A 26,294-nucleotide genomic window follows, 5' to 3' on the forward strand; every position below is an offset into this window, starting at 1 on the left:
ATAAAAATGAGAATAAACTTTAATTTGATATTTATCGTGAAGCGAAACTTCATAATCAACCCTTTGTTCTACGTGATAGTTGCAAATCGAGCGAATAGTAAACAAGAAAAACGATCTAGCGCTGAGCCATTCAACTAAACAATGTTTAGGTACCAATAATATAGTTAAGACTTAATTTAATAAAAATTAGTCTTCAACTGTATGATATCTTAGAAAACAACACGAAATGAGTCCATAAGCCGATTCTGTCCAGCTTCAATGGAATTTTAAAATTCGGCAAATTTCACACTTTTTATAAATGACGGAAGCCCCTTTGATGTATCCTTCTAGAACTTTTTATTATCGCACGTGATTTATTTACAGTAGTTCTTCTAAATAATTTCTAGGAAAGTCTATTCACTTCTTTTATTTGTTCTGGAACTTTATAGAATTTTATTTATGTACATAAATGATTTGTGTAAACGCAATTAGTTTTAAATAGATAGTCGTAGTGAAAATAACGAATTAGTAGAAGTAATGGCAGAAATTATTGAAGTGATATTTATAAGTAAATTATTGTAGTTAAGTGTATTGTTTAGTGTGTAAATAAATTAAGAACGTGTTAATAGAAAAAGTGTGACTAAATTCGAAAAACGTAGTTTCACACCTTTTCCTATGTTTTGTACATACTTTGGAAACTCTTGTTGTCTTTATTAATGACATGGGATCTATATGTTCCGGAAAGTGACTATATTGGGGCACCTGTACCCTCATTTCTATATATGTGATTCTGCCCCTTTTACATACTGTTTTTGTTATATAGAATACATGGAATCAAAAGTGCCATATCGCACAAGTAAAATAACCAATTGAAACGCTAAATACTCTTAGGATTATTCTATTTCCATACTATATCTAAGGTAGATTATGGCCTTAACCTCACATTCATTTGTCACGTGATTGGCAACCCAAATGGGTCTACACCATATTGGTGTAATAAACTAAAAGACTACCAACTATGTGACAAATATGTGAGCTTTATTTAAGTGTTCTTCACAAAAAAAATGATGCTTTTCTTGCATCTTCTAAAAAAAAGCTTTTAGCTCCATACATACCAGTGTAGCCGTTCCCCAGGATGAAAATTTTCCGGATCTATCGAGTACAATCAGACTACGACTGGAGTCGACGCAATTGGTCAAATAATGGTGTGCGCGATGGAACGCGACGATGGTCTATCCATGTGTTTTTATAACGTTTTAGATTTGGCTATGATTGTTTGTACAAATTGTTTGTATAAATTATTTTACAAAAGCCGCAGAACACCTCAAGGTTCTGTACGTACGCAAGTATCGGTAGTTGTTTTGCCGCCTGCTGGACCTAACATTCAAGGTAGCACTAGATATCAAATTAAAATTGACAAAGGTAAGAAAACGAAAGATAAATGATCAAAGTCTCAAGAGATGACGTGTAACATAGTGTGTTGTCGTAGTTTGCTCTAGAGTTTTAGTCTAGTTGTTCCTTTGTGTACTTTCCTCAGTTTATAGTGTTGATAAAGTTATACGAAGTAATTTTTTGGACCTTTAATTTTATACTTCGGCTTTAGAAGCAAAGCTTGATTCAAATAAGACTGGATGTACTTGAACGTACATGCATAGTTACGCCAAAGATGATTTCCATCGATTACTATGTGTTCTACTTTGTTTCAATTTCTAAAAAGTTTCTTTTTACTCATAGTTTTAAACGATTTCCCTTTTGTGTTAAAGGTAATTTCACAGTAAGAGATGCAAGATGACTAATTTTGTAAAATGAATTGGAGTAAAATTCAACTCCGCCCCTCTTTTTTACTATGTAACACCTTACCGAAATGACTGAAATTGCTCAAAATAATCAAAATAATTTAAACTAACGAAGGAGGAGGTCGTTTAGATCTTATAGGTAAGTGAAGTACAGAGTCAATTGATTCCTCGCGGTGTTGAGGTTAGTGCAATAGTCATGGAGTTCTAGTGTTGAAAAAAGCTAAACCATTGGACTTATCAAGTCAAGTCATGACCATAATTTCAGTCCCTGACGATGTATACATAAGTATTAGAAAGCTGATACATGAAAAACCGTTTATACATACATTTATACACAAAAAAATTTTTCAATCATGGGAATAAAGTCAAGGGAGAATTTTTGGATTTTGTGAACAACAATTAACTTGCTTAACGTAGTGGACAATGTACATTTACATTTACAGTATAGGTACTGATTGCAGGACAGAAAAATATCTGTATCAAATGTAATAAGTAACTTTCATGATTTTTTCATTCAAATAAATTTTTTTTTCAGCATACCAAATCAATCCAAAACCTTGTTGGGTAGATGGCCAGGAAGGTACTTGCATGTTTGTTTATGAATGCATAAACACTGATGGTTACCATATAGGTGAGTCCAAGTTTTTCTTGTCATATTTGTTCTAGTCGTTGAATATCTGACGAGTATCTCACAATATAATTTTTTGTCCTAAGTTTTTCCGTACATTTTCCGGCACATGCCCATTTTCTCCTAATTTTTTTTCTGGTTCCAATACTCTGTACTAGGAGGGTTGCTTCTAAATTTTGAGACGGACAAATAAAAACAAATATTTATCATTGGATATGGTTATATTGCTTTTCAAAATATTTTTCATTGAAATCAAAACACTTTCGCATGTACTTTTTCAAATTCCAATTGAGATACCTCTAAAACGTTGACCCGGCAATTATTTTCGATCTGTGAGACTGAGAAGAAATTCGACGTGTGAGAGCTCGCATCGTTATGATAAAGAATGATTTGTCAACTGCAATCAGTTTCCCAGAATTTTTCGGTCATTTCTAGCAAATAAATGATATGTAAGTTCGGAAAAACAGGTGAAGTACCGATATTAAACTGTTCATGCAATATTGAATGGATGCGAGGGAAATTATTGCCCAAATATGCCTCTATCTCAATTTTGTCGAACCTTTACTATTTTTCATCATATAACGAAGTGAGACCACGATTGAATTCGGGAAACCAGCGAAACACGATGACTCGAGAGAATGCCTCATCACAAAAGTCGAACCGAGTTGATCGGTACCCTGCTGTTAGTCGAAAGTCATCAGTGTTGCCATTCCGTGAAACTTGAATAGCAACCCTCGTTTAAGAGAAATCTTTTTGTCTTTGATATTCATTGTTTTAATAACAACACTGCCTATATACACGTCTCGGATGAGACTACTGGTGGAAGGAGTTCTGAAGTTATGAAGAAGTCAAAACATTCACACATGTTGTTCTGTTTTCTGAGACATCAACTAAGCGAAATAGGAATATAAGAACTAGCCTTATGCTAGTGAAACTCATTTCTTTCCAACGTTAATGAATTTCGCATAATGGAGAAAGTTTTCGAACACAAGAACCCTTGAAGATTCACTCACAAGTTGGCAAAAGGACACTTACGTTAAAAAAATGCAATTGGCCCAAGATAAAGTATTTAAGGTTTGAAGAAGGGGTGGAAGGTTTGGACCTTTCGAATAAAACCAGTAAAAATGTAGGCCAGGAAGACCTGTGAAAGTGCAAACCTAGTAGACTGTATGGATACTCCAGAAACTTTTCAGGAAATCAAACCCAGGACAAGAAGCAACTGAAGGAAATGACACTGATGATGGGTTTTTCAGTTTTTCATTTTCTCCTCTCAACTAAGAAATAATATTTCATTTTACTGTTTATGATTTCACCTTCAAGTAGATATAAGAATGAGGTGTATTAGCAATAAATACCGCTTGGAGTTGGTTCATTATCTTCCTAAAAGTCTTCCGAATAAATTCGAACCAAGTCCACTATTTTATACTTTTTGGGATTATAACATGAAATTTGGCCCATGGAACCTATAAAACTGTCTAGGGTTACTTACTCTTTTTTATACCGGATATTTACTTTAATAAAATATTAACAGGTAATTTGGTATTCAATCTCCAACTGTAATTGTATGGGAAATTATCTTTTTTATCGATTATTTTCAGGTATGTGCGTGGACACGTTCATGTTTGGTTCTTGTTGTGCACACAATTCCACTCAGAATACGGTGATTCCGTCACAGCTACCAAACCAACCTAACCGTCCACAAATTCTTTACACTCATCCAAGCTCTAGTCATAGTAGTCATAGTAATAACTATAATAAACCAACCAAACCGCTAAGTCATTATATTAGTACTAGTAGACCTAAGCCAAACAGGTAAGACATTGTTCAATGCAGTAGATAAGAAATTGATGGAATCTATGATTTTGTGCAAATTTAATATCACACATTGTACAAAATCGACGTTTTTACTAGAAATATATTTAATTGAAGCTTTTCTCTTCCTCGAATACCATTAATTTATTGCAATCCTCAACCAGTACCTATTTGTATTCATTTCTTTACTTATACGATTTAACACGTAATTCGAATTATTTTCTCTTCTTCTTCTTCTCGTCTAAAACACAGTCAAGCAGCGGAGAGACAAGGTGGACACGAGGACACGAGGACACCATAGATGAGAAATTAGAAGCCTTCCTTGGCAAATGTCCTTTTAGGGAATCATGCTCTCGTTGATGCGAAGCTATTTTATACATTAAATCTGGAGGTTTATCTGGGATAACAACCTGAAGATCTATACAAGCTCAATACGTAAAATATTGCTCTGGTGCAACGATTCAATTTGGGACAGGACAGATAGAAATGTGACAACAGAAAATTCTTTCACTAGTATTGACGTTGCAGATCGTTTTCCGAATACTCATCGTATTATGATTGGGACATTGCGAAAAAATGAGCGTCAAATAACCCCAGTAATGATAGAACAAAAAAAAACTGAAAAAATCAGCATGTTTGGTTTTAACACACTAGAGTTCTCCTTCTATCTACTACCAACCTTAAAGATAATTTCTGGAATGCCGAAACAGGTGAATTAGATATAATTATCGATTATAACCAAAATAAAGAGGGTGTAGAAGTTGAGTATCGATAATCTTCGTGAGCAATGCTCCTCAATGGTTATATTTTATAGTACAATTAACGTCGCTAGAATTAATTCATAGATTATTTATAAGGCAAAAACTAAGAAAAACATTTCTGGATTTAAATTACTGGACTTAGGATTGGCACTTTAGGTGGATCATGTTCAAAGAAGAACTCACTAGCAAAAGATTTCCAGGGCAATCCGTTGAAGATTTCTTGAAATTTTAGAAATAAATGCTGGAAATCCTCCGACTTAAAATCAAACACTCTGTTGTAAAAAAAATTGAAGAACCAGGTCTCTATTTATATTTTTTTACCAAAATTCGTTCTCCTTTTCAAGCTAAAAAGAAAGAAATTTCTAAAGTTTTTTCTTTGCAGATAACATTTTTTATTTTCCAAATATTCACTTTTTAATCTCACTTCTATTTTGTTTTCATTTTATAATAAAGTGCATTTTAATGATTATGTGTAAATGAAAATCTCTAAATATTAAAGTAGAAGATTGATACTACTGGTACCAGATCTAGTCACTTTACAACTGAAGGGCTAATATTCTAATTTTTTACGTTTATATCCATGGAGTAGTCAACAGAGAAATGAGCGAGCCCGAGAGTGTGGTTTATTGCTTCGTCTCGCTTCCTACCATCTGTTGATTCGGACCCGAAAAACCGAATGGAAGTGATGCCAAAGTGAAAGCGACGGGACACGAAAGCATCGTCCACATTCTAGCACTTGGGTTCTCCGCCACAGCTTCGAGAAGAATCTGGATCATGCTATAGAAACTGATTCAAATAAAGAGACATAATAAAAATATTAGGCTTAGTATTGGGTATGGAAAAGAAGGAAGATGTTTTTAATTTTTTCCAAATTTACTGACAGGAAAAAAATTTAAAGTATGTTTTTGTATGAATAGACATTCTAAAAAATATTTTCATGGGCTGGAACTGAATCTCAAAAAAAATTATAATAAACAAGGAAAGGGCTGCTAATTTTACCCTCATATCTGATAACAGAGATGCTAGAAAAATATCGATTTTTACGAGGACATTTCACAAGCAACCGAAGTGCCTCATTTGGATAAATGAATGTTTATTCATCATTTATTCTATTGTCCACTCTATAAATATTTATTAAGTTCGTTTTAAGAAAAATTATCCCATAACAAACAAATTTGATATATCTTCTCTATTTAATTCTATCTCAAGTTTCTCATTTAGCCCGTCTCTAGTTCAGACCTGTTTTTTTTTGTCAGTTTCCTTGCTATTCCTTCATTCCATTTTCTTCTAGTTCTTCTCTTTTTGTTTCCCATATCACTTCAACTGTTCAGTCTTCCTTCACTCACTATGTGTCCAAACCATCTCAAATGCACTCACCACATTTAATTCGCGTCTAATTATGTCGTTCCTCATTTTATCGACTCTCAGCTCCACTATTTTTCTCTGTTATTTTCTTCTTCTATTTTTTCACATTTTGCAAGTAGTTAATACGATTAGAGCTCTAGTGCAGATGGACAGTAGCCATAGAGTTTTTAGTTTCGTACGGTGAAGAAGTGGTCAAGCTTCTGGAGACTTCGACAAGAAGTTATGACGTCACAGAAAAATGGCTTATCGTGACGTAATAATTTAGAAGCTATTTTTAAAATAAAATTGTTCACAAATCGGATTCGAACCTTCGATCTACGTGATTAAATTAAAGGCCGTTGCACCGCGTCGGTTGAACAGAAGTATTTTCAGAACAAACATGTGCAGTTGTTGGGCGAAGCGTTATTTTTTTTTTAAATTATATTGAATAAATGTGAGCATTTTAAATTAGAAATGATTTTTTATGCTGAAATAATTGAAATCTCACAAGTTAAATCAACCATTTTTTTCATATGTTTAAGTTCTTTTTTCAATTCCTCGTTTTTCTTTAGAATTTTTACCATTTCCTCTTTTTTGTTCTATTATTTGTTTAATTTCTTCCATCAAATCTACGTCTTTTACTTTATCCTTTTATACTTCTTCTGTTTTCTATTTGTTCTTTATTGGTGTTCCGCTTATTAACTTTCTTCTTTTAAAAATGTTGTCTGGACTATCCTTTTCTTTTTATCTTTTATTATTTTCACTGTTACACTTTTATCCGCTTATACTATTAGTCATTCCTTTTATTTAGTTAGTGATAGTTTCTACTATATTGTCACTATTTTCGATATCTAACTAATTTTCAACTGTTTTTACGAAAAATATTTCTATGTATCTCGAATTTGTGACCATTTAGAAGTCATTAATCAATTTCTTATCTGTTGCTGACTTAAAACTATGTGAAACGTATGCCGATAGAGGCAAATTTTAATAAGGATAATTTACAGCCACCAACTGGCCAATAACTCAACGAGATCATCAGCAGCTACTCGTAATCCAACTTTACCTACTTCTACTGATCGATCTGAATTCTCTTGGAGAATATCTACACCTCCTCCTAGGTAAGATTGTTTAGTAAACTATTTATCGGTATCGAATATGCGTAATTCAATGAGACAAACTTATATTATTTATCGTTTATCTATGGATTATTTCCCATTTACAATTTTTCCGATCCGATAGATTTCAGTATTTTAAGATCGATCTGGGACTTATCACACTCTATCTAATATTTACTCAATGCTACTAAATGATAAACATCAACTTTGATTGTATTGTATTATCGATGTTTGATTGTATTATAGACCATATAATCAACGCAAATAAGAATAAGAATGAAATTACATAAATTTTAGAGCGAAAAAAACCGCTTACTTAATCTATAAAGTTAAATATATTCAAAAATTCTAGATCTTAAGTCTTGAGATGAATATACAGAGCTAAATTGAGAAAAGAAAGAGTCATTGAGAAAAAGTAATACTTGTTACTAAAAGACATAAAAGGATTAATAAACCGGGTACTAATACCCTTTTCATAGCTGTCCAACATCTAGATTCTAAATTGGAAAATATTCACGTCTTCATTTTATGTTGGAATAATTTTTGTTCATGGATAAAAGATTCTTCGGGGGAAAAGAAACACTTGTTGGCAAGATATAGACATTTTCTATGACTTCAACTTTTGATGAATTTAGTCGTGGTTACATTCCGATACAGTATGGAATTCGTGACGGCTTTCTAAAACCACCTAATGTGCCAAAGCACATGGATGCTGTGCGCAAACTGATATTGTAAAATTGTCATGTGACATACCGTGAGATTGAGGTATGATAGGGCGTTAGTTCCACTCAAAAACATTCAATATTGTATGAATATTTGGCTGTCAAAAAGATTTGTTCACGTTGGTATAATTTAACAATCTTTCAACAAAAACCTAGTGTTGATTGGTGCAAAGAAATGCTTAAAATATTCAGTCGCGGTGCTTCAGAAGACGAATCATTGATCTAGGCATATGAACCCAACACTCAGAAACAATCGATTGTATGGGTCTTTCCAGACGAGCCAAATCTAAAATAAAACTTGATCGAGCACGAAGCACTTCGAAGCAAACGTACAGGGAAACCAGTCGCGGAATCAAATCATTCTCGTTTTGAACAATCAAAAAATCGAATTGATAGATCATACACTGTACAGTTCTTGTTTGACACCCAATGATTTCTTCTTATTCCCGCAGATCGAAAATAAATTGTGAAATCAACTTTTTTCTACATATTCTACATTCGAAGCAAACGGTTGATGCGTTCAACTCACACGTTTTGGAGATACATCAATCAAAAGGACTAAATGTTTCGGTAACTGGTTCAAACCCATACAAAATGTGTTGATTTTAATGGAGGATATTTTGAAAAACAAAAAAGCGATATCCAATGATAAATATTATAGATACATATTATAGACTATCATCTTTGTAATAGATATCTCGGAAAACATATCGTTATCATACTAAAATTTTGTTGGTTCCAACACGTTAAAAGTTAATTTCAGAACCCATTTATCCTCTTAGAACTTATTCTCAGGCACAGTATTCGACCGATGAACACAAATGATGATTTCACGTTGACTGCCAACCTCATCTACACGAAACCTGGATGGCAAATGACAACCGAGCCCGCTTTCATAACATCAAACCACAGTTCTAAGGATCCGCAAATAGAAACGAATAGTTTACAAAACTGGCAGTCTACAACGGAGTTTGGAGTAGTGACTAGACAGAAAAAACCCACTAAAACCAAGAATCGACCGACAAAGAAGCCGGTACAAAGCGCGGCAGATAAATATTTCACCAAGTATTCAATGAAGCCTACGAAGCCTACTACCACTAAAAGGTAATAATTAACAAATTTTTTTATTCTTGTACGTAATAAGACAAGGTAGGGGAGCCTACGCAGGGGATTTACTCGAGTGCCATAAAGGCCTATTGGGTTGCAACGCTTAGATGATAAGAAGAAAAAAGTGTTTTGTAAAGTATAGTTTCTCATCGGTGGGGGGAGCGGTAATAAATGTTCAAATATATGAAAAAAAACTGTCGCATGGACATACTTAAGTTAAGTATCAAGTATTTCTAATAATAAATGTATGTTAATCTAATCGCTCTCATAATACGGATGGTTTGGAATGAAAATATAAAAAAATTGATGAGCCCGTCAGATTTTCTAATAGGTGGTTGAATTAACCTTAAAGAAGCTCTGTTCCAATTATCTGACGGTTTTCATGTGACCCAAACTCGCGTACATTATTATAATCAAAAATCCACCATTTTCAAGAACTCACGACAGTTTAAGATAAATAAGGTTCAAGACTGTCTCCTAATTTGACAATTATCTACATGGTTCCGCCTAATATTATTATTTCAAATCATTAAACGTAATTAATTGAAAAACTCAGGAAATGGCATGCAAATAAAAAGTTGTAAGTTTTTAAGTGGAATAGAGAAAATAGTTATTTATGAAGGTAGTGTTAAAAGTAAGATTTTATTTTGATATCGGATATGATTAAAAAGCTCTCTAGGCTTATTTTTATACTCCTCGAACAAAATAAAAATACTTTTAACACGTCATGACAACAGAAACGAGAGTTTGAGAGAGTAATAAATTGAGAACGAGTGATTGAAATATAGAAATGTGGAGTGGAGGATATAGGCATCACGCAACTGCACGTATTAAAGTTGATCAACGGCTTGTGAAAATCGTCAGATTATATATTTTTCGATATTTAAAATAATTTCGTTCAAAAAAATCGGCACGCTGTAGAATCGTTTTTTTTTTGTAATCTCCCTTTTCTTTACGTCAATCTTAAATTGTCAGATTACTGGAATAGACAGTTTTCAGCATGTAATTGATCAAAATATCAATTTTTTTACATTTAAACTCCTAAGAATTAATTTATTTTTGCATTATATTGTTTTTTACAGGCCAACAGAAACTGGTAGACCTGAACTATCTTATCCGAAATTACCAAACAAAACTCCAACTACTATTTTGCCTTCTCCAACAAGTTCAAATGGACTTTCTATATCAACAACTTCGGCAGCAAACGACGATATTTGTAAGTAAATAGTGGGATTCCGGTATAGTTAATACGGCTTCTTCGTTACCTATACTTAATGCATTAGTTTTGTGGTTATCATAGAAAATGCTTCAATATTTCCACCTATTTCTCTTTGAGAAGACACTGTTTACTACTTCATTTCTTTTCTTATCACCAAAAAAACAAATCTACTAACATGGTGGCCATACAAGTGGACCTTTCCGACCAAATCACCTTCTAGGAAAAATGTTATTAAGATGTTTTTCCCCATCATTTAATAAGTGGAGACTGTCTCCATCGTGCATGAACCACATGCCTACATATAACATGGGTGAGATACCATTTTGGAGACATTCTAAGTATCGCTGATCATTCAGGTTCTTATCAAAAGAACATGGACCTTTTGAATTATTACCCACTATTCCTGTCTACACAAAATTGTATTTGAGTTGTACCAAGAGCATTTTGATCTGTCAAATATCTCGTGTGAAATCAGCTTCATAAGTAAACAGTACTTTGTTTATTTAGAAACCAATGAGCGAAGGCCAATCTTGCTGGATAATCTTCTAATTTCAATAGTTTCTTTGATATGTTTAATTGTAGTGATATTTTGGTATGCTAATTATGAGATCAGCATCAACTGCATCTAATGTATTTCGTGGTGGTGTTCGTATAGTTCGTTGTTGACATTCGTTACCACAAAAGCAGTTCATTGCATGTCGTTTTCCGCTAGCCTCTTGTTAAAAATGAAACATTAAATAATAGCCCGTAGGCTTGAGTGTTTTAATTCCAAGTAAATTAATATTATGGGTACTGAGAAAACAAACAGTGGTTAGGTTAGGTTAGATTAGGTAGTAACTACTCAAAAAAAACCAGCACCCTATTCTCCTGACCTAATAACGTTGCTTCAAATCAGTGTTGAAAATGATATTCGACTTTTAAAAGGCGTAGCTTCTGGCATGAAATTTACTTCAATTATATTTTATGATGCTGTTAGAGATTTGTATCACTTTTAGAGATATAAAGTAATGGATAACTATAAATTTGAGGATTTGACACCCATAAAATTTCTTTATTCGATAAAAATTTTTTGGCAATTAGATTGTTGTACATGTAAGATTTTTTATTAGATGTAGATCCTTCAAAATTTTTCATTTCGTGGCTTTCATTTTAAGTCAAAGAAATGTTATAGTATTCACGTTGTTGCTTCGATTCCTGTTCGAATGAACAATGTATTATCTTTTCTTTTTAGCAATAACACGGTCCTTATATTAAGATAAAACAAATTTGAGCAACCTTATGAATTTAATATTCTAATTTTTTTCAATTCCAAATATTTTTTAGCTTGTGGCGTTCCTCAGATGTTTACCAAAGCTCAAACAAGGATAGTGGGTGGAAAAAATGCTCCTTTTGGAAAATGGCCTTGGCAGGTAAGTTCTAATCATATTCACAGGTATTTTCAAATTCTATAAATTCATTATTCAGGTTTCCGTGAGGAGAACATCGTTTTTTGGATTCTCTAGTACACATCGATGCGGTGGAGCAATCTTGAATGAAAATTGGATGGCAACTGCTGGACACTGTGTAGATGAGTAAGTATGATATGATATATCAACTACTCACACATTAAAGTATGATTTGTGTTATTTTGTATTGACGTTATTCTATTAGCTTGTTTGTGGTAACAATTCTTCAACAAACACCATGAGTAATTATCCGTGAATATTGAAAAATTCATTTTTCTCCTCAATCATCGCTAACATCGCTAATTAATTTTTCAGTCACTTTTCCTGAAAAGACCATTGGATAAGAATATCAGTATGGATGGTAATAGGAGGCGATATTGCGACTTATGGCTTATTCAATATTTCAGTTCAATATTGAGCTGTAATATTATGCTTGAATCGATTTCTTTTTTCTTTGCACACGATGACTATTCTCATGCCTTGATTATCTCAAACTCTATCGTTTTCTTTCTACTCTAATGAATCCTCGTTTGTCATTTTTATAATGTAGAATTTGTTTTTAAAAATAAAACTACTCAACGTAGCATAAAAAAACAATACCTACAATTTGTATTATTGAAGAAGTTTAGACCTTTCGGTATTTCATTCTTTATAACTAAAGATGTTGATGTTTCGCAGATGTTTCGATTCTTCTATGTATCCGTCTGCTACGTTGAAAGAAAGCAATCCTCAAAATCTTTTCAGAGTGGACAAATCAGTAACGCTGTCAGCCAACATGGTTACCGAAGAACGCCTCTACCTGTCCGGTAACTTTTTCGAGATTTCTCAGTTTCAAGTATTTTGTAACAATTTTCGAAATAGCGCTGATGGTTTAGCACCCAACATGTTGAGCATAAAACCTTAGGTTTCGGTATGCATCAAATAATCTTCTGCTGTTGATATTTTCACGCCGTAGATCTGCATATTTATGATAAAATTCTGGTTTCGACGAGCTGAATCGATATATATATATATATATATGGGAAAGTACCGGGACTAGTATTCTGAAAATTTGCTTGCATGGCAGTACTTTCCCATATACATATCGATTCAGCCCGTCGGCGTCGTGAAGGATGCTTTAAATCGATCATTGGCAATAGGAAAACTTCTTGATATTTTCTATTTGGAAAAAACAACAATATATCGCTCATTCTCTTTCACATCGTATAAATTAAACGCCTCCAATTATCTCTATTACATACACCAAAGACCAGAAACACTAAAATTACATTTGGTATTTGAAGCTTCGCACAAAAATGTGGTTACTTCTTCTTTTATTGACACCCTGAACTTTTTTGTTATAGAGCCCACAACTAGACGCTTCAAAAAAGCAATCGCTTTTGGATATTTTTGGTTTCCAACAATTCTTTTTATAGCTAAACAATTCTCTAGCATTGAGAACTGTTTCCATAACGTGGAATATTTCATATTTCGCATTTTTACAAAATAAACTTGAAGAATATAAGCACTTTCAGTTTAAACTTTTTTGCGATCTCGCCATTACATAAAAAATTTATACTCGTATTATAACGTACTTGATATTATAACGAAAAAATCCTTATTTCCAAACTTCCAGATTTGATTTTGTCTTGGGTATGTAGAACAAAATTTTTCCTGCAAGGCTAAGGTTCAGGTGATTGTTCTGGTGATGATACGGATTCTTTTCTCTTGGGATGACACTGGATCGATGTAAGTGCTTGCTATATGTCGCTAGTAGAAATAAATTGAGAGGCTTGACAAAACAAAGCAATTATGGATGGTGTACAGCTGTACAACTGGGTGACGAACGAACACATGAAGTCAAAGGGAAATCGAAGACGAGTGGGTTTGAAAGATCTTTATAAAGTGTAGTTACTAGCCGATAAGAGATAAGGAAGTTTTCTCTTGGCCTTTAAGGAAAAGTCGAGTGGATTAGGAAGGTGTTTTTCACTAATGCGTTATCTAATCTATTTTAGACGGTTTAGCAATTGGGTTATGTCTATTTTGACATCAACGGTGTTGCTAGGATTGTATTAGTAGCAATGTTGGTAGGTTCTCATTGACTACTTGCGAGAAGATTTTAAAATTATTGATAGGGTTTTCATTATATTATTCAACGTACGTATGTTTTATATGTATGAACTGGGATAGAGGAGTGGAATCCAAATTTGTCTTCCGACAATGACCCAATCCCCGACTAGCCTCAGTAGTTTTTTTAGAGTATAGTCGACAGTCTATAGGTCGACTGTCTAATTAAAGACGTGAGTGAATTGTATTCCTAAATAATTGGCCTCCAGATGGATATTGAGACGTTCTCCTCAATGTATCAGGCGGAAATCACCTTTTAGGTGTTTGGATGGTGAAAAACAATAACTTTAGGTTTGGGGAGGGGGTAATGAGTATCACGATTCATTTCCCGCGCTTTTTGAAATAAGAAGAGAGTACATCGTGAGCAGATGTAAGGAGTACGTTTGTATATAATTGGACTATTCCTAAGGTGTGTCAATGTGCTAGAATTTGAGCTATAATTTGATACTAATCGACGCAAGGAAACAACGCATTAAAAGAAGATTGTACTTATCACCTATTCTTCCCAATTTAGACGTTCTAGCAAATTGCAACCGTTTCCATATACATATTCAAATTTTGACGCTAGATTCTTCAAAGAACAATTATGATTGGTTCGATTGGAATATGCTATAAATAATAAAACTATTTCCATATTTTCAGCTTACTGACATCGCAAATCAGAATAAGAGTTGGAGAATACGATTTTTCCAGCGTTCAGGAGCAACATCCCTATGTAGAAAGGGGAGTATCGCAAAAAATAGTACATCCCAAATACAACTATTTCACTTACGAGTACGACCTTGCTCTTATCCAAGTTGATAAATCATTGGAATTCTTGCCGCATATATCTCCTATATGTCTACCAGCTTCTAATGATCTTTTGATTGGAGAAAATGCTACAGTAACCGGATGGGGTAGACTCAGTGAAGGCGGTACCTTACCATCAGTGTTACAAGAGGTAATTACACCAGATTATTAATATGAATCAATCATACAGTGTTTTTATAAAGTGAGTTAACTATATTTACGAAAAACTGTTTTCAAATGATTCACGTCTACTGTATAAGTCGATTGAAATTACAAAATTGCTCTAAAATAACCTAAAATATATTTCATGTTTTACATATTAGTAGTAACAAATATATAGAAAACTAGCTGGCACTTTATTGGTTCCCTTTTTCAAATCCATTTGTTTTGGACAACTTCTTTAACTAAACCAAATGTCATCTTTAACACTTAATCCTAAGGTACCTAACCTTAATGACCTAAGATATGAGGTTGAGTTGTTTTCAATTTCATTTTCTCCAGAATTCTTCCCGTTTCTTCAATGTTTTGTTTGTGGTAGTACCTCGAGTAGTTTCTTCCTCCTATTCTCAGTAGCTTTGTCTTTCTTGATCTTCCTCTACATCTGGTTCTTATTGTTCTGGCTTTGCATATTCTTTTTTTTTGTTCTTTACTCGCTCATCCTTTTCTCATATCGCATTCATCTCAATAATAATAATAATAATAATAATAATAATAATAATAATGATAATAATAATAATAATAATAATAATAATAATAATAATAATAATAATAATAATAATAATAATAATAATAATAATAATAATAATAATCTTGATCGACCTTATCAACCTTCACACTCGACAGGTAATAAAACTACCTGAATTCTTTCATATTAAATCGGAAGTCTCTGTTTCCAGAGACTGAAGGCTTCATGATAGCTATCCAGTATCAAGTTATTCACACCAATAACTACAAGAAAAATATTATTAAGGATCCGAACACTCAATCTGAAAAATGCAGAAAGTACTAACAAACATCAGAGACCATCCAACATATAACATCTGCTTGTACTGTGTTTGCTAATACTGACTATCTACACCGACATAACCAAGTGTGCAACATAACCCACCAGAAACTCGCCAATAACTTCGGTCTTCTCAATATGTATACACCGTATTACAAGTATCAGCCGCAGAAGGTGCTCGAAAATGACAATTTTAGACCATACTACGATAGACAGGTGACGAATAACAGACCTGACATCGTGGTGGTTAATAGAAGAGTCAATTCAGTCCTTCTTGTCGATGTAGCTATACCGAATACTCATAACGTTCTTCTCAAACACCAGGAGAAACTGGCCAAATACGCGGATCTCGCAATGGAGATTGAACAGATGTGGCACAGCGAAAATGTGGAAATAGTCCCAGTTATTATGTCAGCAACTGGCGTCGTGCCTAAAACTCTGCACGATAGCATCGCCAAACTGAGATTACCAAAAAACACCTTCGCCGACATCCAGAAGGCTGTTATACTGACTACTTGCCACACAATGCGCAAGTTCATTATGGGAAGCGAACCTAAACCTTCTGATACTTTGTATCCGGGATAGTTAAATAATATAAATAATAATAATAATAATAATAATAATAATAATAATAATTAATAATAATAATTAATAATAATAATAATAATTAATAATAATAATAATAATTAATAATAATAATAATAATAATAATAATAATAATAATAAATCCTTTATTGTTCGAACAAAAACAAAAATATCCATAACTTGTTAGCATATAGTAGATAGTTTGCTAATTTGACACTGTGATGGTGAATATCCCTAGCCACATTAAAGGAGATTGTGGAGTGTACGTCTCTCCTTTGAAATCTCTGTATGAAGTTGACTGCTTGCTGTATATATACAGATTTTACATTTAAAATTCCGTTTCGGAGGTATAAGCCCGATGAAGGGTGAAGATGAGGCAAACCAAAGACTCGTTTGATAGCTGTGTTTTGCAGAACATTTAATGGATGAAATTTGTGGCAGCAGCATTCCTACACACTAGTGTCAGGTATGAGAGGTAGGAATGGATAAATGAGTAGTATAATATTAATAAGTGTTTGGAAGACAAAATGGTGGAGGCTCTCCTAAACATTCCAACTGCCGGTGCTATCTTCCTACAGATGCTGTCTAGATGTGCTCCCCAAGAAAGTTTGTAGTATATAAGATACTTAACCAGCTTAGTTGTTGCTAGAGGGATTGATCCAAAACTAAATTATCCCAGGTTAGTCAAGCCAACCTGAAACTAGTTGCAGATACACCTTTTTGTTTCTTCAGCTGTTAGTAACGTATCATCTGAAGTGCCAAGGAATTTATATAAACCAGGAACACAGTTTTGATCCTATTGTCGAGTCCTGAGGTATTCCACATACCTTTTTGGGCTATTTTGATTATTGTAGCTATTCTTGGATTCTGGTAAGCAGGTCAATAGTTGCTGTTGTAGTACTGCTTCTTGGACGAAAACCATACTGCGAGCTGTGAAGATAGCCAATTCTACTGAGGTATTTCATGAAACGATTCTTGGCAGAGGTTTGTCCTCTCCTGTCTCAAAGCTAAGGTTTACAAGATCTGCAAGGATGAGACTAACTCTTTTAGTGTGTTCACTGGGATTGCGTCGTCTCCTGATGCTTTGCCAATTTTGAATTTGTGTAAGATGTCCTCTATTTCTCTAGATGTTACCAATGTCGTGAATGAAGAATTATGCTGCACCTGTATAACTGGTGGGGTGGTGAAACTAAAACTCTTTATCTTCATGTTTTCAGTTTTTTTAGGTTTTCTGAATATATTTTTTAGGAATGAGTTAAAATTGGGATACGGTAATAATCATTCTCAAAACATTCTGATACTAGCGTTACTTTATAAAAATGAAATGATAGTACGAGGGTTGCCTTTCAAGTTTTGAGATATAGGAACACTGTGAATATGTCATATCTAACATTAGTATAAGATTTGACGTTTTTAATGGAGAATGTACTCAGATCGTGTTCTCATACAAGTGCTATTTAAGTTGTTCACACAACATTTATCTCTGCCAAAAAATGGAATTGTACAAAAATTTTCTATGACTTTCTACCTGAATCAAATCAACAAGGTGCCGATCAACTCGCTTCGACTTTTGGTGATGAATCTGATGTTTTGCCAGAAAACATCGAACATAAAAATTGAGCAGCAGCTCTCATAGTAGTTAAGTTTCACAAGAAAATGTTCAATTTTTGTCAAAACTTTGCATAAATTTTTAACAGCAGTTACAGTTTTTCCTGGACAGCTTTAGGCCTACTTTTATTAACTTCTTTTGAAAAGTTTTATTCCTCAAAAATGCAATTTAGGGCACATGTTTGCAATTTTGATATCTATTCAATGAATCCAATAATACCTTTAAAACACTTTTCACTAATGGCAAAGAGACACTTTATTAACAATAATTTACTACTTCTTGTAGGTTCAAGTACCTATAGTTAGCAATGATCGCTGCAAGAGTATGTTCCTAAGGGCTGGTCGACACGAATTTATTCCTGATATATTTCTCTGTGCTGGATACGAAGGAGGAGGGCAGGATTCTTGTCAAGGAGATTCAGGAGGTCCTTTGCAAGTAAGTATTTGAATTATGCAATTAGTGGTAAAAACAACTGACTATTAGAACTTGAACAATCTACGTCTACTATGCGAAGGTTACTAATTTAGTTTCGAAATATGAGAAAACTGATTTGAATATGTCCAATCTGTCATTGTTATCATGAACTTTAACATTTCTAATACTTTGAATGTGTATTACCTAAGTTGTTTAAAAATATTTGAACCATTCAATCGTGTTCACACTTCGCTACAGGATAAATTTCGTGATTTCGTAAACGCCAAAGAATTTTCGTGCGTTGGCGATGAAAGTTAGTAAAGTAAGACCTTCAAAACTTACAGACACGCCACCTAAAGCGTTTTTCTCGATATTATTTCAAACGCCTTTGTACAAGTTCCCAAGACATTTTTATAGAGTCAGTATTTACAGAAAATCGTAAAAATTTGTATAGGTTCCATTTTTTTTCTTCAACGCCTTTTATCTTGAATACGCATGGCGTTTTCTACTTGTCCAAGAGACGAGGTCAATTGTTTCAAAAAACTTTTCATAATCAGTACTCACAGTTTCTCTAGGATTTTCCGAAAATGTTCGAAACTAACAGAATTAATCTAGATTAAGTTCATTGCTGGTCGGAAACTGATCGAGTTAATCAGGTCGTAGTCAAATGATTTCTATCCTAGTAGACCAGTGAGTAAATACGATCAGCAGATTGTATCATCATTTTTCTTTGGTGTTTTAAACGTGAAAAATTATTTATTTCCCATAAATAGCTGTAGGTATACTATTAATTCTCAAGAGCGGCGTAATTGATAGGTTACTGAGGTTTGCAATTTTCATTATTTTTGACATTTCAACATGATAATAGCTTATGGGTATTAAAATTCTGTGGAAAATATTGAGATAATAGGAAAAAACGTCGATAATATTCATTTTATCTCTTGTTCGAGACACTTTATCTATACTGCTCATGCTTGAGAATGCGCAGAATGGAGCTGGAACCTCGGAAGATAGAGATCATGTTCGAAAAGAATCTGCAATCAGCTGATTTACCCCAACCTGGGTTATAGTTTCTGAAAAGTCCTTCTACAAAACTTGTTGTATTTAACGTTTCATTAGTTTCAACCACAGTTTTTAATCATTTCCCACATAAATATTTCTTATATTCGAATTTATAAGTGATGTTTGAATAGAACATGTTTTATTGTACCTGTCCAGTTTTCTTTTGAAATTTATTTCAATGTAATTTTCAGGTGAAAGGAAAAGACGGACGTTACTTTCTAGCAGGGATCATTTCATGGGGAATTGGATGCGCCGAAGCTAACCTTCCCGGAGTATGTACAAGAATATCCAAGTTTGTTCCATGGATTCTGAAAATAGTTACTTAACGATATGAACTCTATCAATTATAAAAATACTATACGACTTGTAGCCTTTCTCGAATCGACCACCAAGTTTACTTTTTACTATATGTAAAGCGTGGGTTTGGTAATGCAGAAGACAAGCAACAAATAGAAAATTGATAATAATCGTCAATTGGTGACCTAATATATGAAATGCGAATTCCCTCTCACTTTAATGTCAAATACAATGTATCTGTAATATATTATCATCATCAAAGATACTAATTTTGTCAAATTCTAATAATCCAGAGCTCAGTATCTTTGGAATACTATATACACACCTAAGTCTAAGTCCTGGACTCCTCTTTCAAATGGAATCGAAAAGGTTTTATTTTGAAGAGTTTATCAGCTGAATCATCTGGTTTTTCATGGGTATTGATGGCATGAATATTGTTTAGCAATTATGTCACCCATAAAAAGAAACACGCCGTTTATTTCAATATCTTTAATTATAAAATAAATAAACTTACTTGGGAACAAAGTACGGATCTTTCCAGTATAAACAAATAATGAAGTTTGTATGAATGATGCACTAATTTAGTATGATAGTGAAGTAAATAAATGAAATTGGACCAATTGATAGTTTTATCGTCCGCTGGAGTTATAAATTAACATAGCATTGCATTGATATTTATTCCATGACTGAAGGTATTTCTGGAAAGCTTTCAACGGAATAGATTCTCTCTTTTGACTAGTCTCCTCAATATTAGGAATGATTTCTTACGAACTTTGAAGAAGACTGAATTTTGATGCGTTGTTCAAGATCCATGTACACTGCAAAAATGATCATACTAAAGCCGAAACGGGATCAAAGCTAAGTTGTTACTGTTGGTATCAACACCTCAGAGTATGAGCAGACTCTAGTAAGAATACGACGTTTAGTTATTAAATAACGAGACTGGTGATATAAAACATTCGATTTTATTCATTATTTCCTTTAATATATACCCTTTCTCTATCCCCACATCGCTCCATACGAATCTTCTTCGAAATTGTAGGAAGTATTTTTCTGTCAGTTCCTTTAAGTCGCGCTTCGTTTTTTCTTTCACAGCTTCAACAAATTCAAATCTTGTTCCTTTCAATGCAAGTCTGAGTGATTTTAATCGGACAGACAAACCACAACAAGAGCCAGCGAGTTTAGCATATTACGTATAAAATTTTATCAAACTCGACGCTTTTGTAATATTTATTAAAATCTTCAATTACAATGAAAATATTAATGTTGAATTAAATGGTGTTGGAAGTATTCTACGGAAGCAAAAAACGATTTCCCAAAATAATTCAAAACAAGTCAGAAGTAATCACTCGAAATTTCTTCAAATAGTAAATCAGACATTCAATTTGAATAGATAGTCTGCAAATGCTGCAGTGGGTTGTTTAATACCTGAAAAATGAAGAAACTACGACTCAATTTGGGATATGTTCATAATTCATTATTAAATAAATTAAATAAATCTGTTCCTTAGATCGCAATGATAATTGGGAGATTGCGGAAGCCTGGAAGGCTGAATTGACATTCCTATAGGAAGAAGACTTATCTGATGAAAGCACCGTTATAAAATTTACAATTCCAGAACGCAAAACACACGTTATTCGCGAATTTGTGGTCACTGTTGGAAATATAGCTGGTGTCAATCTTGTTGACCTCCTCAAAAAGTATAGAAATATAAGACTTTCTGCTGTGAAGCACTACAGATTTTCTGTGCTTTATTATAATGAAATGGCATACAATACATAAATACCATTGAAAAATTACCAGAAAAGATTGCTCATTACCTGGGTCTATCTCATGTTAAGGGGTACACGGGATATTGTTTCAGACGTTCCTCAGCATCTCTCAGAAGACTCAGGAGAAGACATTCTGGAAATGAAGCACATGGAGGATGGAAATCCAACACTGTAGCCAAGGGTTATATAGTTATATAGAAAATAAAAGAAGAAATTCAGATAACATTCTGGCCCAAGCCCTTGGCATACATATAGATATGACAGCTTTAAATGAAATTAACATCAGACAAGATGTTCCAGAGAATAATCACCCAGAAAATACATTTCCTTTAAATAACTGTGTATTGAATAGTGTTGTTTTTAATGTTTATAAATTTCAAAATACTATTGGATTAAAATAATGAGATAATTGACAGTTTTTGCAGTAATTAATAAATTATTCTTTGAAACTTGTGACGTTTCCAAAAGTCAAGGAGTGACTTAAGCTGTCACATTTGATAAATATATTTTTGGGAGCTCACAAATGTGAGGATTTTAAGTTTTGCACACCCTTTCCGTACAATTTTCATGTTGAATTTGCCGCACGAAATAATAAGCTTCATGCTGAACACCTGACAGAAGCTTACCTTTGGCGCCTGCGAACTCTTTCTGTCTCGTTACTTAATAGCCACACCTTGTATGTATACTATTGAAGCTTCTTCACGGTACTTATTATTCATAAGTCCTAAAGAACTAGCCTCGTGAAAAATATAAAGATTTATTTCACAATTCACATCTGCAACTAGATTTATATGTTCATATTAAAAATGTAAAATTAATTCTGGTTATTCTACTAAGATTGATTCATTAACATTTATTAAAAATCTTTTTCAGTAAAAAAAATTATAACAAATGTGGCGTCTCAAAAAGCCTGGTAATTGTTCTGAAATTTGTATACCTACCATTAGAGAGGGTGAATAAAAACTGAATTTCACAAAAACATACCTATTACGGGGCATAATACAAGGAATCATCCCATTTTTCAATAATTTCAGCATGCATTCAATCAAATAATAGATTCAGGCACAAAACAGAAAAAAATATCATCTTTACAATGAAAAAGTAAAATAAGAAAAGCCTGGGATCATATAGACATGGGAAATCATAAGAACAGGATTGAATAAATACAAAGAACTTAAGAGGCTAGAAGAATTAACCTCAAATTTTTCTGTAATCGATAGTCACTTATATTCATCAGAAATAAATAATTTTGAAAATACAGTATTGTATTCTGAACAAATTTAGATCGACATGAAGTTAAGTGAATTAGAGTTCTAGATTTTTTGATTCAATTACATCCTCTAGCGTACGAAATTAAAAACAATTTCTAAGTTTTTGTTATATCTTCGAAAGTCATTCTTACTGGAACACTTGGTACATTGCATTGTATGCAAGATTGTAAAAATGTAAAAATTAATGATAATTTATGAAATTGTATCAATACAATTATCCTAGTTATAACTATAAATTAATTTGTGATATTTATTTAATTTATCTTATAAATATAACAGCTTCAATAATCAAAATACTTATTAGAATATTTTTTCCGATGTATATATTCTAATTTAAATACAAAGTGTCAATTGGAAAAACTATTATTTACTCTATATTTCAATATCAATCGAAAATTCGGGAAAATAAAAAGTTATATGTCATTTATTTACGATAGAATTGAAAACGTTGAACATCAACTTTTTCACAGTGAAATATTAATAACTTTATAATTTCAAATGGTTTCGGTTCAAATGGGAAAGTTTTGATCTATTATTTGATCTTTATCAGGGCTGAAAATTATGGTAAATTTTATTATAATTCAAATAATGATGAAGATAAAGAACTTAACAAAGAATTGTGAAATTAGAAGTGAAACGATAATCAGATGGTTCGACAATATATAAATCGATAATGCGATCTATATGTATGGAATAAGTTCAATTTTGGCGTGGCAATGTACTGAAACATGTCGATTTTTATTCTTGAATCGACAATTCACAGTATCAAAATATCATCATCTAAATTATAATCACCCCCTCGATGGAACATTTTAAATAAAAAAGGGGGTTGTGTGGCACCTTGCTGGAATCTACTTTACACTTAAATTAAATGTTCAAAATGACCACCATTCACTTCTTGATAATAGCCGAGGCGATTCTGGAATTCTCATTCTACATTTTGTATGACCACATTTGAGTAAATCTTCTGATTTGAGAGTTTTGCATTAAGTGAAAAACCACCCTTACAAAGTTCAGTTGGTTCAGGAGTTAAATGAAGATGATCCTGACAGAAGGCAAGAATTGATTTTGGACAGATTTGTAGTTCATAAAAAAATAGTTTTTTCTGATGAAGCAACGTTTCATTTAAAAGGAACAATTAACAAACATAATTAGATATTGGAAAAGAGAAAATTCTTATTTATTTATAGGCACAGTTAATGGTGAGGTTTATCTAGATTTTTCGATTAACTTCTCACAAGTATATTTTGATAGATCAGACAATATTTCTGGTTGAAAAGTTAGGATAAAGAAAGAAATTAACAAAATTTAAAAGAAGAAGAAGAATCATAACTCCTGAGCTACAAGAAACTGATTCAAAAATTGAAATAGTATTAAAAATTTGTTCACATGTTTCACAAATTTTCCCGCAAGATGCGAGCATCTGCTTTATTATTACCAAATCATTTTATTTTAATAAGGCATTAGTTGACGCCTATCTCCATTATTTAATATTTCACTGTTTGTGACTGTCCACACTAAAAGTTTCGTATAATTGGATAGTGATTATTCCTTAAAACTAAGTGTAACGTTGCTTTGCGTATTCTCGAAATATATAGGGTGGTACATCATAAAGTTGATATTATGTACATATAACATGAAATACGAATTGTAAAATCCAAAATCCAAAAATGTTTTCTCAATTTCTCACTTTTTATTTGTAAAATCTGTAAGCTTATATTTAAATGCTCGTTATTTTTGCTTACTTTCACTAAATTTTCAATTATGACGTGGAAAATGTGTAAACTATGATATTTATTGTACTGCAACGAGTTGAATAAATTATTTCTATATAAGAAAATGTTAAAACTAGTGAATTAGTAGTATCTAATAAATTATGTTTTCCTTCAAATATTTCCATTTATTTTCCATTCCATTAACATGACTACGAGGTAATCTTTCAATGGGCGTTGTAACTAAAACTAATATCACGTCATACGAGATACTTTCAGTAGATGATCATTCAGTACCGCTGTGAATTTTTCCATTTTTCCCATTCCAATTGAAATTGAGTGCCAAACAAGGACTGCATGGCGGATGATGCATCAATTCCATGTTTTTACTGTTCAAAAACGTTTTCGTTTGAACTGATATGTCAGTGCTCGCTTTGTCATGGGGGAAAATGATTTTTCTTCTACAATTAGTTATACTGACTTTTTTTAACACATGGCAGACAAATACTGGTGTACCATTCAGATAAGACATAATAAAACGATGGTGACATGTCCAGTTATTCGGAAGAAGTGCTTCGAGCGCGAACAGCTTTTGTTGGATCCGACTCATCTTGAAAGATCCATACAGCCGATTGTGGTTAAGTTTCGGATTCATATATATATATATATATATATATATATATATATATATATATATATAGAACCATAGTTCAATACTGATAAGATAAGAGATTTCTATAACAATATTGAAGTTGTTCTGTCAGCTCTCCATTTCTGGTGAGCTACCACCTACAAAACATTCAACCTCGTTTCGCAATCGAGGGCTATATAATTGATGTGTATTCTCCAAGTTAACTCACGGTCTAAGTGCATACTTAAAAATTTTACACATTTTAGCCTTGCAATATAAGAAGAACTACTCAAAAGTGTTGTATTTCCACAATCGCGAGCTACCCGCGATTCTATGCGACGAAAACTGCATTCAGATCCCTGAAAAAGGAAACAAACCTTGAAATTGAATCTACACTTCAAATAAAAGTAAATTTTAGTAAATTTGTGGTGATTTTATTCTTTATATTCGTTGTTTAGTTCTTCCTTGTTATTATTTATCACTGAGTTCACAAAAACTTCAGTTCTCTTCATGGATTTATGAATGTTCAAGAATGTTCTTGCTTCAGGCACCTTTAGAAAACCAGTTTAGTTAGGAAAAAAACTTATGCTCAAATATTTTCTGAAATTTCTTGCTACAGGAAAATTTTGGATTCAGTTAATTTTGTAGTAGTATGTACTGAGAAACGTGTTTTTTGCTTGGTATCATTTCCGTTCTTAGCAAACGGTTTTGATACAAGTATAAAACGAATTATCTCGTCATCCATTCCATTTCCCCGGAGCAGCCTTTTCAGAAACACCAGTAAAGTCGCCGGTGTTCTCAAGAGAAATAATATAAAAGACAGTGTTGAACTCGCTTTCAGTTCAGTAACATTTTATAACTTGTAATAATAAATATTTTTAAAAAGCTACTTCGAGTTATCAAATTTATTAATCACGTTTCCATTTTGCACGATAATTAATTGATTATTTTCGTTTACTGACAATAATATCTTATGGTATTATAATATGATTATTGGAAGAAATAGAATCCAGAATTGGACAAAATTGTCTACCGAAGCGAATGGCTGGAATACCAAAGAAAAAAAATTACTAATCACTTCGATAGATCAACTGAGATTTTGGCGAAAAGTG

General features: G+C 32.9%; 1 protein-coding gene across 1 annotated transcript in view; it reads left to right on the top strand.

Annotated features, from left to right (window-relative positions):
• The window catches only part of LOC130446439 (serine proteinase stubble-like), a 126,120-nt gene extending 101,765 nt beyond the window's left edge, over positions 1–24,355 (top strand). Inside the window, exons 4-13 of the mRNA XM_056782707.1 lie at positions 2,311–2,406; positions 4,002–4,215; positions 7,328–7,441; positions 8,956–9,264; positions 10,350–10,483; positions 11,810–11,895; positions 11,951–12,057; positions 14,680–14,977; positions 18,309–18,458; positions 19,691–24,355. Of these exons, the coding sequence (XP_056638685.1) occupies positions 2,311–2,406; positions 4,002–4,215; positions 7,328–7,441; positions 8,956–9,264; positions 10,350–10,483; positions 11,810–11,895; positions 11,951–12,057; positions 14,680–14,977; positions 18,309–18,458; positions 19,691–19,825 (1,643 nt within the window). The 3' untranslated portion in view covers positions 19,826–24,355. The remainder of the gene's footprint in view (positions 1–2,310; positions 2,407–4,001; positions 4,216–7,327; positions 7,442–8,955; positions 9,265–10,349; positions 10,484–11,809; positions 11,896–11,950; positions 12,058–14,679; positions 14,978–18,308; positions 18,459–19,690) is intronic.
• Positions 24,356–26,294: the final 1,939 nt, after the last annotated feature.

The sequence above is a fragment of the Diorhabda sublineata genome, chromosome 7, assembly GCF_026230105.1.
Source record: "Diorhabda sublineata isolate icDioSubl1.1 chromosome 7, icDioSubl1.1, whole genome shotgun sequence".
Taxonomy (NCBI): Eukaryota; Metazoa; Arthropoda; class Insecta; order Coleoptera; family Chrysomelidae; genus Diorhabda; species Diorhabda sublineata.